At 46.2% G+C, this 17918-nt stretch overlaps 1 protein-coding gene across 3 annotated transcripts in view; it reads right to left on the bottom strand.

The window, feature by feature from the left end:
- The window catches only part of MCC (MCC regulator of WNT signaling pathway), a 428184-nt gene that overhangs the window by 36819 nt on the left and 373447 nt on the right, over positions 1-17918 (bottom strand). For all 3 annotated transcript variants that reach the window (XM_059916875.1, XM_059916876.1, XM_059916877.1), the window contains 6 exons: positions 14574-14720; positions 13594-13683; positions 12355-12503; positions 8015-8155; positions 5306-5409; positions 2032-2215 (listed from right to left, as the gene is read on the bottom strand). In XM_059916875.1, the coding sequence (XP_059772858.1) occupies positions 2032-2215; positions 5306-5409; positions 8015-8155; positions 12355-12503; positions 13594-13683; positions 14574-14720 (815 nt within the window). The remainder of the gene's footprint in view (positions 1-2031; positions 2216-5305; positions 5410-8014; positions 8156-12354; positions 12504-13593; positions 13684-14573; positions 14721-17918) is intronic.

The raw sequence follows: 17918 nt of genomic DNA, 5'->3' as shown, positions 1-17918 counted from the left end.
AATGGTACACAATTACTGTCAACCCAATTCTTGTGTTCACTAATGCAACAGAACAGTATCATTGACAACATGAGAACTACATTTTTATGCTAAATGAAGGTGGAAATTATAGATTATACACATTGGGAAAAGTCATTAAGAAGAGCATCTGCTTTCTGTGTTTAAACAGAAGAATCTGGTTTTAAGAAAAAAATAAATGATAATCTGTGCTTCCCTGAATAAGACAATTGTTGCTGCAGTCAAGAGGAAAGAAGTCCCTTGTGTTTGTGGGCACCTGGCCAAGTACATTACTGGGAATGTCCCCTTTCCTGAGGCACCAGATCCAGGACAGTTAAATCTGCACTTAGGCAGATGGCTGGGTCCTACCAGTGGGCAAGACAGATGGGACCATTAAGTTTCTCTCAGGTACCAAAAAAAACATCAGCATTTCTCCTTTTGCTCTTAAGATTAAATCCACCCTTATGTGGCTTTGGTCACTTGACCTGCAAGCAGACACTGTTTTTTTTTTTTAATCATGAGCTCCAACCTGGCCTAGTGAAAAGAATAATATGCTTGGTGTCAAATTCCTGGGCTCGGGTTCTGATTTCCCTCTTATCTATCAGCCATGTGACCTTATTTAGGCAAGTCACTCTCTCACCTCTGAGCCAAGGTTTTCCCACCTGTACAAACGGGGTAAGTTACCCTTCCTGTCTTTTGTGATTTGGTTATCACATGACAATCTCTAACAAAGTACCTTCTAGACAGAACTGGGATATAAAGGGAAGGCATTCTATTTGCAGCAACAGGGATGGACCTAGAGATTATCACACTAAGTGAAGTCAGACAGAGAAAAACAAATATATGATATCACTAATATGTGGAATCTAAAATATGATACAAACGAATTTATTTATGAAACAGAAATAGATTCATAGACATAGAAAACAAACTTATGCTTATCAAAGGGGAAAGGGGGTGGGCTGGGATAAATTAGGAGTTTGGGATTAGCATATACAAACTATTATATATAAAATAGATAAATGACAAGGTCCTACTGTATAGCACAGGGAACTATATTCAGTATCTTGTAATAAACCATAATGGAAAAGAATCTGAAAAAAAAATCCATATATATATCCATATATATATATCCATATATCTATATCCATATATATATGTACCCATATATCCATATATCTCTATATGAATCACTGTGCTGTACACCAGCAACTAACACAACATTGTAAATCAACTATAATTTTACAGAAAGAAAGAACAAGGGAAGGCATTCATGTTTTTAGGAGTTTTGGTGGCAAGAAATGAGAAGGTCATTAGAGAAAGTTTCATTCTGACCCTCCACCCACATCCAATAGAATCCAATGGCTTCCGCAAATTATGCTTAGCAAGGTGTTCACTGCTTTCCTCCCCATCTTTTTTCAAGTACACACTTCAGTTTTCTAGATCCACAGATACTGAACTTGAACCCAGGTTCATGACTAAGTGTCTGCTAAGCACACGCTATGATTATGCATCACTCTACAAGGCAAAGAGGTGGGAGAAGGGAAGTCTGTTGCCCGAGAGGGGCTTACAAAGGACAGAGGCACAAGAGGAAGGGAGAGAATGGAGCCTGGAAATAGGATGCGGTCTGGGTCTTGGGTGCTTAAGGACCATTTGCAGTACATGGGCCTTCTTCACCGCCCCAAATGCTTCTTGAAAATCAAGGACTGTAACGAAATGGAGGGTAGAACCAAAAGGGGGAAGTGCACCGGACAGAAAGGTAGGTTTGGGTTCCACCTCCTTGCGCAAATGACCCCTTCTCTCTGGGCGGCAGTTCCCACACTGGTAAAGTGAGAAGGCGCTTTCCAGCTCTCCCATTCTGACTCCCTGACTCTGATTCCCGGGAGCAGGATGCAAACTGGGGGGGCGGGGGGTAGAATTCTGTCCTCCCGCAAGCCTCACAGTCCTTAAGAGCCGGGTCACTGCACGCCAAGCCTAGTGAGCGGACCACCCGTGGGCACGCATCCAGCTCGCGGCAGAAAGGCCGAGAATTACCTGGTGTGGCTGTTAGAAGACAGGCTCTCCCAAGGCTGCACACTGCAGCCGGCCACAGCAAAGGCTCCCCCACAGCTGCCGTCCAGCTTCATGAGCAGGGCCTTGGCGGCGTTCTCGGCTGTCTTCCGGCAGTCGTGAGCTCGCTTGAGCATCTGAGTGATGTTTTCATCCCCTGACGGGTCTCCTGCATCACAGGAGAAGCCAATGGGTTAATCAGCGCTGGTCTAGATGAGTGAGTCTGGATAATCAGTAGCCAGTTACTCGGGGTGGAGGTGGCGCAGTAGAGAGGAGCCCAGCGGTGGATGCCAGTGAAGAGACGCGCGTCCTGGGCCTGGCTCTTCACCGAGAAACCGCACTGTGGAAGGCATCTTCTCTGCTCTGGCCTCCATGGTCCTCCCCGACAAATGAGGGGCTGGCCAGTAGGAGCTCTGAGGTCTGTTCCCAGCTCTAACCTGCTATGATTTTCTAATTCCCCAGGTTCCTGGCTGCTCCCCGCACTCAGCCCCAAGTCTCCTGTGTGGCCCTTCTCCCCTGCGCTGGTTGGTACTTCCCTGTGAACGAGGCCAGGGAGAAACTGAGGCCAAACCCTGCGATCTCTCCACGAGTCTGCAGCTTTGCTCAGAGCTTCGTGCAGGCACGAGACACAAAACTAATGGTTAAAAGGAGACCTTGAGACTGGCTCTGACTGTCCTCTATGGACGCTATCCCTGACCTTTCTCTCTGAGCTGGGTCATGGCCAGGGGCGAGCTCCCCCGCCTCCAGAGGCCAGGAAACTGGGCTGGAGCAAGACGTCAGGGTCGTGGCCACCACCACAGAGCCAGACAGGGAATTCCCAGCCCAAGACAGTCACTTTCTTGTTGTGTTTTCAAAAACCATGCCGGCCAAATAAGTCATTGGTTTGTTACCTCTGCAGCCCAGGCCCATGATCTTCCAAGTATGTATATATGAAATCTTATGCCAAAGCCTAAGATACAAAACTGGCAAATGTGGAACTGGTTGAAGTGGGCAGGGGTGGGGGGCATACACTCAGCTTCTCCACCCTCCACGCCCACCACTGAGGCCCAAAGAAACTCCTCCAGCTTCCCAGGCACAGTTTGAAAAGCACTGGTCTAAATCATCTAGAATGAATGCCTGTGCAGTCAACAAAGAAAAAACCCACAATAACTGACACTGTGGGTAAATGTTACAACTAGTACTTGCTTCCCTGTGCAACTACATGGCACGTTAGGGCAGGCTGACAGGTCAGCAGCCGTTGTCAGCAGAATGGAAGAGTGAGATTTAATAGGGAGCTGCTAAAAAGTCAGTCAACGCTCTGCTTTACAGAGGATGGGGAGGAAACGTGGGTGTGCGTGTCCCGCAGGCTAAGATTCCCTGGACCTCCCTCTGGCCACTTCTCTGACAACTTTCATGCTTTTTTCTCCTTCCACAAATAAGATATTTTACATATGTCGCACCAACTGACTGCTCTCTGAATTCTGAAGAGGCGTATTACTGACTGCCCCATTTTATAAACAGACCCATGAGCTGCCCAGGATTATGTTAATACAAGGCATTTTATTATTGATTTTAAATATTTAAAATGCAGATTTATTTAAGTCCTTTCAGCTCCTACCAAGTAACTGTGCTGAGTAGGTACGAGCCTCATAAAAGGTACCTTTCAAAGATGGAACAGTTTAAGACATTCCTCTGATACAAACTGGAAATAAGATGATTGATTTTTTTCCTTTAATTGATCATTTTCCTTAATACTTACATTAAAAAAAAAAAACAAAAAAAAACCTGACAGCAGGCCAAGATCATTTTAGAATCTGTTTAAGAGGAGGAATAAAGTTTTATGGTTTGGTTAAAAGACCCTGAAAAATGAGGTTCCTAATGGAAATGCTGGCAGAGTTTCTACTTCTGGGCTGGGATGGTAATCCTATTAAAAAAAAAACAACAACCCAGAAATCCCAGAGATGGGGGTGGAAGGATGGTCACCCATACAAATGGAGGCCTGCTTCCTCGCTGGGTGACTTGGATCTGAAGCAGGAAATTAATACCCAGGATACTTCATTCCCTTCAGGCTTGCTTCAGATCCCTGTCCGTGTCAACACTGAAGGAGGAAAAATAGGTGAATGTTCAGTGCAAAAGCTAGAGCCCAGGCAGGGAGCCAGGAGCCAGCAAGGAGGACAGGGACGCATCCTGGAGGTACCCCGACGGCGACCTTCTCTGCAAGGCGTGTCCTGGAAGGACTAGCTCTAATGGGGGCTCACAGCCCGCGAGGAAAAGCCAGTCCATGACAGGTGGCCTGGTGCCCAGCCTGCCCACACCGCCCACCTTTGACTCTGGAGTGGTCTGCTCAGTTTTCTGTTTCCCTGCCGTGGCTTCTCAGGAGAAACTGCGGTCATCAGGTGTAGGCTGAGGGAGTCTGCAGGCCTCAGCATCAGAGACGGCAACCTCTGTCCCTGGAGCTCTCTTTCCTCCCAAACACTATTTCCACTGCCACTGCCCTCATGTTATCTCAAGGCCCAGAGCCATAGTCACTGGTGAAGTTTTGGCAGACGATGGTAACTAGGATGCCACACTCGTGTCTTTTTCAGTTCATAGCCCTTCTAGTTACTCAACGGGGAGGGTCAGCAGTGGGAAGCGGTGTGGATCTGGAGGGAGGAATCACGCCAACAGGACGTGTGACCCCTGGGGTGAGGGAGCGGCAGGGCGGCGAGGTGGGCTGGCAACACCTCTGCTCCCCCGTAGGGGCTGCCGGGGCTCGCACTCGGTGAGGCCGACAAGAGCAAGGTATGAAACGTTCCTCTGCATTCCCACGACACCTGGAGACCAGGCAGGGGGAACCCACGCTTCCAACCTACTCAAAGGAACAAACGTGGAGAAAAAGCACAGCCAACAAAAGCAGCCAGAAGAGGCAAAGGCCTTGTGGGCAGCAAAGGGACCCTCAACAACCAGCATCAGAGAGAGGCTGCGGGAAAGCTGGTCCCTTTCATCGTGAACCTGGGCCTCCCACTCCATCTGGTTCTACTGCCAGCCGGGGAGAGTATGTTTCCTGAGAGGGTTTGTTTGTTTTAACTTGTCTGTAATGCTGTTTCCACTCCAGTTCTTGCTGCATTCAACATAAACAATTTACTCACTCAGTCACGAGGAAAAAATGAAAAACACACTTGACAAGGGAATTTCATGTTGTCGGGAGGCGTGCCAATGCCAACAGCCGAGATGGGGGCAGGAGAGCAAGAGAGGCGGGGGATGAGGAGGAAGGGGACGGAGGGACTCCGGCCACACTTACCAGGAGACGACCCCACACCAGCCGCGCGGAACTGCCCCAGGATGAGGCTCTGCTCGCTCTCGGCCAGCGCCAGGAGGAGTTCATAGGCTTCGATGCACTGCTCACTGAAACAGAAGCACACGGCATCCTCAACTCGGGCAGAGGACGGCGAGCCTCTCCAATGCAGTGCTGTGCCCGGGGTGGGAAGCAGCTCGGGACCTGGCTCTCAGCCTCGCCATCCATGTCAGCAAGGAAATACCCAGGGATACTCCTGGCCAGAGCCAGGGTCTTGCTCTGTCATGTGGCCCCCTCCCCTGCCCTTGTTTTTTTTTTTTTTTTTTAAACTTTAAACTAGGATCTAGAAAAATACAAGAAAAGCAATAAAGATGAGGGAGGCAAGTCTGCTGGCCCTTTGATGATCAGTTCAGAGGGAAAGGTAACACGCTCCTGACAGCCAGCCTCTGAGATGCTCTCCAACTGCCCTGGTCTCTACATGTTGCTAGTCACACCCTTGCATAATCTCCTTCCACGTTGTTGCAGGGTTGGTCTGTGTGACTAAGTGAATAAGGCAGAAGTCATGGGAGGTCACGTCCGAGATTAGGTTATTAAAAAACTTGGTGATTTCCATCTTGGTCTCTCTCTCTCCTCCCTTCACTTTCCCTCTTGGATCATCCTCTTTAGAGGAGGCCAGCTGCTGTGCCTTGAAGACTCTTGAGCAGCCCTATGGAGAGGCCCATGTGGTTAGGAACTAAGGCGCCTAGCCAACAGCCAGTGAAGGACTGAGGACTCTACCCAAAGCGTCTCTGAAGCAGATCTGCCAGCCCCAGTTAAGGTTTCAGCTGATGCAGCTCTGGCTGAGAGCTTGACCAGAACCTCATAACAGACCCTGAGCCAGAACTACCTAGACAAATCATTCCCAGATTCCTGACCCTAGAAACTGTGATGTAATAAATAGTCATACAATAATAGGTAATTCATATAAGCACCCTAGAAAGGGGACTGTTTTGACCCAGACCCGCCTGTTCAATAGAATGGCTACTAGCCACATGTGGATATTTAAATTGAAAAGAATTTAAGGTAAATAAAATGAAAAATTCAGTTCCTCCGTTGCAATAGCCACATTTCATATGTTTAACAGCCATGTGTAGCTAGCAGTTACCATAATGGATAGCACAGAAAACAGTTCCATCATCACAGAAAGTTCTATTAAATGCTTGTACGATTGTTTCATGAAACACTCACAAAATCTCTGACAAGAGTTTGAGTATGGATTTCTAAGAGGAAGAAAATTAGTCTCTCTTTGGGTACACCAGGTAGAGGATCAAAGAGCGACCTCTTGAAAGCCACTGCTGCCTGTGACCCCACATGGACCACGTCTGTACTGGACGGAGTGTATGCCTAATGCCTCAGTCATCCTGGCCAGATGCCTGCAGTAGTGACATTCCCCCCCAGGCAGAGAACTGATTAGCTTCTCCAAGCTGAGCCGGGGAAATGTTGCTTTACTCAACACTTAGTCAACAGACTGTTTTTTATTGTCTTTACTTTCAAGTTCCTTTACTAAGAGATAAGGAAATGGGCCCAATGACTGTCTCTGGGTACTGGCAGCTCCTCCTCTCAAGGGCAGTTAGTCTTTCAAGTTAGAGACGCTGGGACATTGTTTCTTCTGTACGGATGAAAGGCAGACTGCCGGTGCAGAACGGCCTGTTTCAAGAGTTGTCATAGACGATTATCTGTTTGCTTTGCTGTGTCTGTCAACTAGTAGGATTGCTTTCTTGCTTTGGTCTCCTATATTTAGGTTTGATATGTTTTCTGAAGAAGCACTGTTTCTTAAAACAATACTGAATTCTGTAAAGGATGCCAAGCGTAAGATACAATCGCTACTCTGGGACTTTGGTAAATATGCCTAAGTGGTGACACTAATAAATCTATGAGAACAATAAAGCATAGTTTCGTAGCTTTTACCAAGCAGTAATTTAAAAATAGATAAATTCCAAAGCCAATGAAGCTGAAAAAAAAAGTGGTACATTCATATACCACTTGCTCATCAATGAATGAATCATATTCATTTCAACTGGTTTGTTTTTATGGGAAAAAAACTGGCAGCATGCCTGAAGAGCCATGAAAATATTCATACCCTTTGACCTATAATTCCTGCTTCAGGGATTTTATCTTGAGGAAAATACTCACAAGAATGAAGGTTTCTGTATTAAATTATTCACCATAGAATTATTTTCAGTATCAAGAGTCTGCAAAAGTCTAAATGTCTTTTAGAGAAACGAGTAATAACACCATATGAACTTGATGTAGGGGATACAGCCAGTCAAAATAAATGGAGACTTTTAAGCAACATTACAAATCTGTAACAAACTGAAGGAAGACAACGCACCAAATTTACAACAATGTAAAATATATATGAATATGAATAAAGACTGGGGAAAAAAGATTAGAAAGAACAAGACTTGAACATGTAACACAAAACTTGATGTTTTGAGGGATACTACTCGAACGAAATAATATTTACGTTGACCATGCAAACAGAAACATACCTGTTTACTAATACCATACGTATTACCCTTATTTTCTTAATTGCTGCCACCAGGGTGCTAATTGATTTTCAATATATATCACACTAGCATTTGCTGGTTATGTTTTCTACTTTCATGCAGAAGCTTGCTATGGATGCATTTCTAAATTAAGGTGGCTATTCGCCCGCCCCGCCCCACTTCCTACCTGTACTGTAGGGCCAGCCTCAGCGCGGTGGCATTGGATTCGTATTTCCCCACCAGCATGCTCATTCTCTCAGCATTGCTTTTGCATTCTTCCAGGGTTATGGTCAGAAGGTCATTTTGGGATTTGAGGTGTTCGATACGGCTACAAAGGAAGGAAAATCACGTTCACAATTTTACACCAGGACTACAATGAATTTGCCAAGATTTTAGCCATTGACTCTAGATTCCGGCCAAAATGCATGTTGGATGTGAGCTCATCAGATGTTTTAGTAAATGTAACTGATGACACGTAATAAAGGAAGAAGCTCAAAGCTGAAGAATCACTAAATTCTGTGTGAATGAGAAATAAAAAATAAACTCCTGGTTATTTCCCAGCCAGCCACAGACGAGCCATTTGCTAGGTACTGCACTAGGCTCTGGAGATACACCAAGGAAAGGAACCAACCACGTGACCTCAGGCCCTCATGAGAGTTACAACTGGTATGCTTCAATGAACCACCCTCCACAGGGACAAATGAAATCACAGTAATAGTTACCATTTGTTGAGCCCTTGATCAGTAACTCTCCCAACAGCCCTCTGAACTAAGTATTATTATCCCCATTTCTCAGAGGCGGCACGGAAAGGGTAATTAATACCTGGGATTTGAACCACGCACTTTGACCCCAGATCCTTGACTCAGAACACTCACTATGGACCAGGAACAAAAGATGAATCAGTGAATGAACAAGAAACTGCACTTAAGGGGCCTTTGAATGGCAACTGTGGATCGTGTCCAAAGCTCCTTCCAGCTTGGACAGACCCCTAACTGCTAACTACTGGTAGGATAAGTGGTGGGAACTTTAAGTTTTACAGGAATCAGAACTGTATGTTCAGGGCAAAAGTTCATGGCAAAGTCGGAAAGCAAATCAGAAAAACGTAAGTCTTCAGCCTCTCTGTTTTCTGTCCCAGGACACTGATGATCTAGATGCAATGATTCATTTCCCATGGGACATGCCCATCTGTAGTACTCTGACCACCAAGTCTTAAAGAGACACAGGATTTCACACACACGAAATGTTAAGGGGCTTGGAAGTCATTTGCGTTGAGGATAAATCTTAGGGGCACGTATCTTAGAGCAGATTATGGAGACACTCGCCAACGCAGGACACGTCCGGTGAGTGTATAGCTAAGACCGCTGTGTGGCTTTGGCAACAACAAGGTCAGTTCAACATACGGTGTTACAAGGACACAGTCTTCTGTCCTTGTTCACATTCAGACTTCTTCAAACAATCCCCACTCTCTCGTTTACTTCTCAACTTGCTCCAGTTACATTCAGTCCCTACTAATTAGATGAAACTGTTGACTCAGCTCACAGACCTCCATGTGGTCAATTCTATCTTAGAGGCCTTCTCAGGCAGCACCCCTGTAATCGGGTATGGCTTCCTTCTTGAAACGTTCTCCTTTACTTGGGTCATGATAGGTGTCTTACTGGTTTTCTTCCTACCCGCAAGGTCATTTCTTCTGTCTCCTTTGCCGACTCCCTCCTCTATAAAATCTGTGAGGGTTGATGTTCCCTCCGGACTCCATCCTGGGCCCCTCCCTCTATCAACACTCTCCCCCTGGGGGTGATTTTATCCAGTGCCACAACTTTAACAGGCATTTATATTCCCATTGCTCCCAGATTTCTTGTCCAGACCTCTCTCCTGAGTGCCAGTCTCACATATCCAGGGTTTCGTACGGACACCTCCAATTTAACATTCCCAAAGGGGACTCTTGATTTTCCTCAAACCTTATCTTCCTCCATCTTCTCCATCTCCGTAAATGCCACCACCGTGTACCCAACACCACCAGTAAGACAACTGAGACTCTCCTTTGAGACCATCCCTTTTTCTTACATCTGTGGGTTTTTACCACCAAACATATACTGACCCCTTCACATCACCACCACCTGGGCCACTGCAAAACTGGCTCAGCTTCCACTCCTGCCCACCTCTTTCCATTCTTCACACCTGAGTGAACTTTCAAAATTTAAATCAGATCTGTTCTTCCCCTACGTAAAACCCTTTAACAACTTCCAATGACAGAGTACAGAGTAAACTTTGTCCATGGCCTCAAAATCTGTATCCCACCCAGCCCTGCCTATTCTGCCACTTTATCTCATGGAACTCCTCCTTTCACTCATTCTAGTTCAGTTCCATTGGCATTTGGGCAATTCTAACTTCATGCCAACCACTTCCCAGCCTTGAAGTTGGTAAGGTGGCCCATAAGTCTCTTCCTAGTTTGTCATATGGCTGTTCCTTTTTCCCCTGAAAATCTCAGTTGACATGTCCCCCCTTCAGAGATGCCTTCCCTGGCTGCCTACTAAAATCAAGCCTTTCTGTTATTCTGTCACAGTGTCCTATTTATGTGGAGCTTTCTTACGCTCATATTTATTTGTCTGCTTTTTGTCTAGCTCCCTTAACAGGATATAGCTCCATGAAAGTGGGGATCTTGTCTGTTTTACTTTCTTTTGCATCCAAATAGTCCAGCATATAGTAAGTGCTTAACACGTATTTGTTAAATGAGAAAACACACTTTTGAGTAGACATGACACCCACCCCTGCCCCCCACACACAAACACAAGTTAAAGGCTGTAATATTTTTGGAGGGTAATAGGACTCCAACTTTGAGATAGGTAGTTAAATAACAGACACCAGAACATACTGGTAGATTATTTACAAGAATTCCCATGTTCTAGCAGTAGCTGTGATAATATAGAAAACAACGGAGGTGAGGTAGAGGGGCTGGGAGTGATCAGCTGGGCTATTTAACAGCTCTGGACTTGAGGCAAGTCATTCAAAGTCAAAGCCTTTGTTTTCTCATTTGCGAAATGGGACTATCCTGCCCTCCCAAGTTGAGGGTTAAGAGGTTGTCAGAGGGAGCCTTTTGTAAGCTGTTAAATTCCATGATAACGTGAGCTACAAGCACCAAATAGTTCCCCCTTCTTTGGTCTCTCCTAGGTGCATATAATTGAAGAGAAAGGAACCTCCCCTCAAATTCAACAACAAAGCAGGCTTGTTAAATCCCAGGATCCGTAGAGGAGATCCTCACTACACAGAGGGCCCCTGAAGGCATCTGACTTCATTAAACTGCAAAGGGCATATCTGATTCAATTTTTAAGCACTCCTCTGCCTGTGATACTGAGAGGGCTGCTTTTTTACTGCTACAAGGCAATCATCAGGATTGTCACTCTTAAGTATTTCGGATTTAATAAGGAAACCATTTAATTTCAAGATTTAAAATGACCTAGATAGCCGTATTTCCTTGGTTCTCAAGTGCTATATTAAACAGCTTCAAATCAGGGAGGACTAACAGGGTAATTCAATTTATTCAGGTTTGCCATACACCAGGGAAATGGCATCCACATTTCTTACTGGTTCGCTCGTAAACCTTTCCAATTCTGACTGTGCTCTCCCACTGAAGATTGCTAGGTCAGGGCGGCCACAGCACACTTGGATGCCATCACTAGTCCATTCTGCCACCGCGGAGCCAATTCTGAGTAGTTGCCGTGGCTTGGCCCTGGTCCTTCTCTTTTGCGTTTTTAGCAGCTCTCTTTCATTGCCGGGACAACACACAAGCCAGTCTTTGCCAAGAGGCAGGAGGACAAACTCAAACCACCTCTGGCATAAGATTTAGGAAGAACCCATAAAACTGGGTACACACAGTTAAATTACTCTAAGCAGGACAGTTAGACCTACTTAGATAATCAGAACTAAGTGGGATAGGATGTAGGGATGGGGGGATGTGCACATTTGCAAAAAGCCTAAATAAAATTAGGCAACCCTCAGTTCGAGCAGGGAGGGTTAGACCAGCACGCCTGCTCCATCGCAGGAGCGCCTTCGTCAGGTTGCTTCTGCTGGCTCCAGGCACCCCTGGGTGCTCAGTCCACATCCCAGAGCTGCTCTCTGTGGTTCTCAGCAGCTCAGGCTGCATGCCTGGGAGCGACCTTGCCATCCTGACCTACTTGTCATTCCATATGGACTGCTCCCGGGACTTGCTCCTTAATTTGCTAGGGCCAGTGCAAAATGAAAAGGCGGGGGCCCCTGGTTCATAAATTATTAAGAATTTAAAACAGTGACAGCAGAGCAGTAAAGCAAGTGTGGGGTCCCTTTAAGCACGAGGCCCTGTGCGTTTGATGACAGGTCACACAATGCCCATGAAGCCAGCCCTCCTGGGATGAACAGGATGGTGGAAACTCCCCACCCACCAGCCTGACAGCATCACTCTATGGCACAACACATAAGCCAACCTGAGTTGATCTTTGGGAAGGGAAAGGACTTGCCCCCAATGCCACCATCCAAATATGCAGAATTTCTCCTTACCTATTCAACCGTTCCGTTTCCACCTCAAACTCCCTAATTTTGCTTTCCGAGATGGCAGATCCATGGGAGTAGAGTGTCTGGAAGATCTCTTGGATGTTGGAGCAGTCCTGAAGAGAGTGGGCCAGATGCTCCGCCACACTGCTGGATACCTGTACAGGTGAGCATTAATCCCCCTCTGGACAGTGTCACTTCAGGGACGCTGGTCCCCAGGCATGCTTTGCATGCAAAACAATTTAAAGCCGATGTTCCTTGAGAATCAGGCACAGGAGATAGCTACCCCGATCTTTCTCAGTTTGTATAATATAATCCTAGTATAAAAAGTTAACTACTGTGAAACAGTACATAAAACAGTGTCAAAATGCAGCGGCATCTTTTAAGCTGCATCCTGGGCAGCAGGCATGTGGGATCATGAGTATTTAGAGACCTAAAATTTTGGATATTAAACAGAGTCTGGACATCCTTCCCCCTTCCGAAACCGCCTGCCACCCCAGACTTGTCTCCGGCTGTTGTAGTTAAGGGGAGCGTCCCACTCCTTTATGTTCATAATTTGGCTTTGGCATGGAATCTGGGTGCATGCAATTTCTGCCCAGCACAGAAGTCTAAAATAGGGCCTTAAGAGTACTGTTCAGGTTTTCCCCACCCCTGAGGATCAAATAGCTGGATTTCCCAGGCTTACCCCAGAATTCTAAACGACATCCCCAGGGAACTGAAATTCCCTTTCCACCATTTTTCAGCTTACAGCCCCACGGGGTTCAGGGCTCTACAAATGAAAACTCTAGTACTGAGCTGGAAGGTTCTGGTCTGTCACAGCATTGGCCACACTTCAAAGGCAGCAATCATCCTCACTGGAGAGCACCTTCCCTTTCAAGAGGGACGTGCAAAAGGTAAAGTTCTCTTAGAGCTTCCTGACTCACTCCGTCTCTGGGGAAGCAGGGTGATATAAAGCAGATACTTTAAGACTTTCATCTACATTGCCAGTAACCAGACCTAAATCATTTCTTTCTGAATGGTTTCAGCTAGAGAAAAAAAAAAAAAATCTCCCTTAAAGCTGAAGAAGTGATTCACCACATGCAAACCACTATACATTTTCATCTGATCCTTTGGAAGGAAATCAGGTATGATTTCTTATTATAATTAACTGGTTTACTGCGGGTGAACTTTGGAAGTTCTTCTATCATGGATAAACCACTGTGTAGCTTTACTGGGTATTTTGTTGCCTTGTTTCTCATGAACACTCACCCCTATGCTGCTGATTTCTGAGCCCAGGACTGGCCGATCAGATGATGAAGATTCGGACCTGGTCTTTGATAGCTTCACTCTCTCAGCAATCTTAAAAAACAAAACAAAAAATTTTCAAAAAACAACACGTAACTCCCATATAAACTGTTGAGACTCTGTTTATACAGGGCAGCTACTCTTTAACTGTGGCAACTAAACTGATTCATCGAGTCTTAAAAACGACTCACTTGTCCAGTTTTTCTGCTTAACTCACGGTTTTTCAACCTTAGCACTTTTGACATTTGGGGTTGGATATTCTTTGCTGTAGGGACTGTTCTGTGCATCGTGGGGTGTTAAGCAGCACCCGTGGCTTCTAGCCATAAGATGCCAGTAGCACTCCAGCTATGACCATCAAAAAGGTGTCCAGACATTGCCAAATATCCCTTGGGGGACAAAAATCACTTCTGATTGGACTTGACTTAATAAACTTGATGGTTGAGAACCAACCTTCTCGCGGAGACTGGTAGGGCTACTGGGGAGAGGACATTATCATTTGAACAGTCTCTCTGGAGTAGACTCAACTTAGGAGCGGGGCGAGGGGGCGGGGGGCTGTGGCTGAGAACGGAGGGGCTACTTCTCACAGCTGCCAGGGCCTGCCCATCACAATCTGTTTTTCTGCTGGCAGGGCTGTCAGTCCTGTGAGCGGGGAGATCATTGGTTCATTCCTCAGGGTCCCCTCCTGGGCTGAACCTTGATCCTCGAGAGCAGCTCTCCACCCACCCCTCGGCACTGTAGAGCCTGACAAAACATCTCACTCTCCACAACGACCTGTCAGCTGTGACACGCTCCAGCTGGCTGATCAATGAGAGCTGGTGTCCAGCCTGCAGCCGAGAGAGACTTAGAACGTTAGTGGGTTATCTCTGCCTGCAGCTCCAGCACAGGAGACCCCCGGGGGCCGGCCGAGCTGACTGCACGCCTGCACAGCGGCCCCGGGAGCTCACCTTGGCGATGGGGACGTCGTTGCTACTGCTGCTCGTGCTGAGCTCTCCGGTGCTGGGGTTAACAGGGCGACTGGCGGAAGCGAGGCGGCCAGGGCTGGAGGGCCCTGTGGCCTGCACGCTCTGCAGTCTAGTTTGAAGCTCTCGAACCTGAAAGAACAACACCTTCAGATACAGCGGGTGGGTTCCCCGGCCAAAGAGCAGAACAGCCAGATTGGGGGAGGGGAGGGCAGCGCTTTCATTTACGTTAAGAAACCGGCTTCCCTGAAAAGCTGAGTCGGTTGAGCCCACACAAAATGCACTGTTGTTCTTAACTAGTCCGCCACGTGCTGGCCAAGTATCTGTTCTTCAAAAGTACGAAGGGAACATGTTTCCTAAGGCACTGGAAGCTTCCAGCAGAAGTAGAATGACCATCTTTGAGGGATGTTTGTTCATTCAGCCTCGTGTGCCTGACACACATGGGCACAAGGGACAGAACCCAGGATGAGATCTGTACTCGCGTGGACCTCGGAGCTCAGCGGAGAGAGATAATTTCAACACAAGCGCACACGCATGCTATAAATACCTATCCAGAGTTTGCAGGAAGCAGGTAAGGCGAAGAGAGTGACTCCACCTGAAGTCATTAGGGAGCCATCCTTGAGTAGAGCCTCACAGGTGAACAGGGCTTAATGGATGAGATGAGTAAGGGGCTGGCTTTGGTGGTGGGGTGGGGAGAGTAGCTTGGATGACACACTGTGTCTGAAGAACTGCAAGTTATTCAGTGTGCACAGTGTAGGAGAGAGACCTGCCCTGGGAAGGAGGTGAGGCTAAGGTGACGAGGCAGAGATGGTACCCATGGCTTCTCTCCAAGGGACTTCGAGATGAGATTATCCTGGGGACAGTGGGAAGGAATATCTAAATAGCCCTTCGGTACAGAGAAACACAGGGCCCTTTCAATTACATTTAGAACACACATTTACCTGCACAGAATTTAAATGTCCAAATCCTGCTTCCCTATGGTTACGGCTCACGGACTTCCAAAGAGAGACGTGTTCCAAGCAAGTGAAGATGATTGTTAGAAATTGGTCTCTCTGATGACCTTGATCACGGTTTTATCATTACATACAATGTCTATCTTAAAGGGCACACTGACTGTAGCATCCAAGGGCCCTTACAAATGGGCAACAGACCCCACTGGGAAAAACTGGCACCAGGACATCTAAGGCAGGGATTCCCCAACTTGTCAGTGTACCAGAATGTCCCAGAGGGCTTGTTAAAACACAGAGCTCAGGGTGTCACTCTCAGGGATTTTGATTAGTAGGTGGAGACCAAGCCTAGGAGTCTGCGTATCTAACAAGCTCCCAGGAGATGCAGATGCCAGGTCCCAGTTAGGGGCTCGCACCTTGAGCAGCAGTGACCTAAGGGACTGCCAAGGCCACATGGTACTTTAGTCCCCGACACAGAAGAAGCAGGGCTGCACCCCTGCCAGCCCTGACGCCAAACCCTTCCAGGCAAACCCTTCTCTAAAAGCGACTGGAGAGCTTTTCTTTTTTTTTTTTTTTTTTTTTTTTTTTTTTTCACACACACACACACTGTATTTTATTTTTACATGGAGAGCTTTTCATATTCAATATCTTGCATGTCTCCACCCTGCTAAATTGGGAACCAAAAGTAATTGAAATTTCAATAATTCATCAGCATATTAGAAGCCAAAATAGGAAAATTCCCTCGGAGAGAACTGCATTCAATGGTGAAACAGCTCAAAAGTGCCTAATAGCTGGCTCTGCTGCGGCTTCCAGTAACTGTGGGTTAACAGAAATGTGTGTCGTCCTCATAAAGGGCCAGACACAGAGCTGCCCTCAAAATAGTTTAAAGACTAGAAAAACACATGCCTGTCAAAGTCAAGTGGTATTGCTGGTGAGAGATTACAGGGCTCATTCTCGAATGGTCCCGATAAACTGTGCCTCTCTGTGCCCCATGGCAGAGGGACAGGACCCATTTTTCCATCAGGCCAGCTTCCTGGCACCGGGGAAACCACTCTGGTAGAGACCATGGATTTCAAGTTCTACCACTGTGAAAGTCTGATGAGGTCCTGACTAATCAACAATGTTAACACCACTCACAAATCTAAAAAGTGTCTGAATCATTCCCAAAACAATCAGTGGTCTGGGGTTCCTAGAATCTCAACTGGCCCACTCATCTCTCTTTTTTAAAAAGCAAAAATGGCCCTGGGCATTTTATAAAAGTGTCATTAAAACTACCCATGTTATAAAAAAACGTTTCTTCTTCTAATCACTAAAGTTAAACATGTCCACTGTGGAAAATTTAGATGACACTGAAAAATGAAGACAGAAAAAGTACCTATGTTCTTTCTTACTCTACAGAGACAATAGCTTCTAGTTATTTTCCATGGTGTGCTTGTGCATGGGCACGCATGCTTCAAATGATTTCTAAATCTAAATACCCATTCTCATATTAAAAGCTCTGGACGCGGAGAATGTCTTTGAAAACTAAAGGATGATAAACATGTTTATTTTGGTCTATGCTTTATAATTTAATGATCATGGTTAGGCAGTGAAAAAAATCCAGCTGAAGGGGGTGGAGTGAGTCTGTCATGGGAAGAAAGAGAGACAGCTGGTTGAGTTAAATAGCCTCTCTCTTCTGGCTTGGGAGGTGGGGTCTTAATTTAAATGAATAAATGCACAGAAATGAAGGCTGTAACCAATCTGCTGATTCAGCTTAGGTAAGGCTTAGGAGAGGGGAGAGAGACTGCTGTTAAAGAGTCCTCACTTTTATTCTTACCCATTGTAGTAAGTGGAATTGTGTCCCCCTCAAAAGATATATCCAAGTTCTAAACCCCCAGTACCTGTGAATGGGACCTTATTTTGAAATACGGTCTTTGTAGATGTAATTAAATTAAGGATCTCAAGATGAAATCATCCTGGATTTAGGGTGGGTCCTAAATCTAATGACTGGTGTTCTTGTAAGAAAAAAGAGAAGGAGATTTGAGACACAGACACACAGAGAAGAAGGCCATGTGAAGATGTAGGCAGGGATTGGCCACAAGTCAAGGAGCTACCAGAAGCTGGAAGAGGCGAGAAAGGATTCTCTCTAGAGCCCTTGGAGGAAGTGCAGCCCTGCCAACACCCTGATTTTGTAGCCTCCAGAACGGTGAGAGAATATGTTTTGTTGTTTTATGTCACTAAGTTTGAGGTAATTAACTAATATACCCATCTTTCACTGAAGATATGTTATTAAAGAAAATATCTTTCTCTCAACCAGTTATGTGGTTTGGAGTCAGGGGGTAGCTGGGAATCACAGGAACCCTAAGTAGGAATTGATACTGTGGGAAAGTAATTCATCACCCAT

The sequence above is a fragment of the Balaenoptera ricei genome, chromosome 3, assembly GCF_028023285.1.
Source record: "Balaenoptera ricei isolate mBalRic1 chromosome 3, mBalRic1.hap2, whole genome shotgun sequence".
Classification (NCBI taxonomy): Eukaryota; Metazoa; Chordata; class Mammalia; order Artiodactyla; family Balaenopteridae; genus Balaenoptera; species Balaenoptera ricei.
The sequence above is the reverse complement of the archived record's forward strand: the minus strand, read 5'-3'. Positions and strand labels throughout refer to the sequence as shown.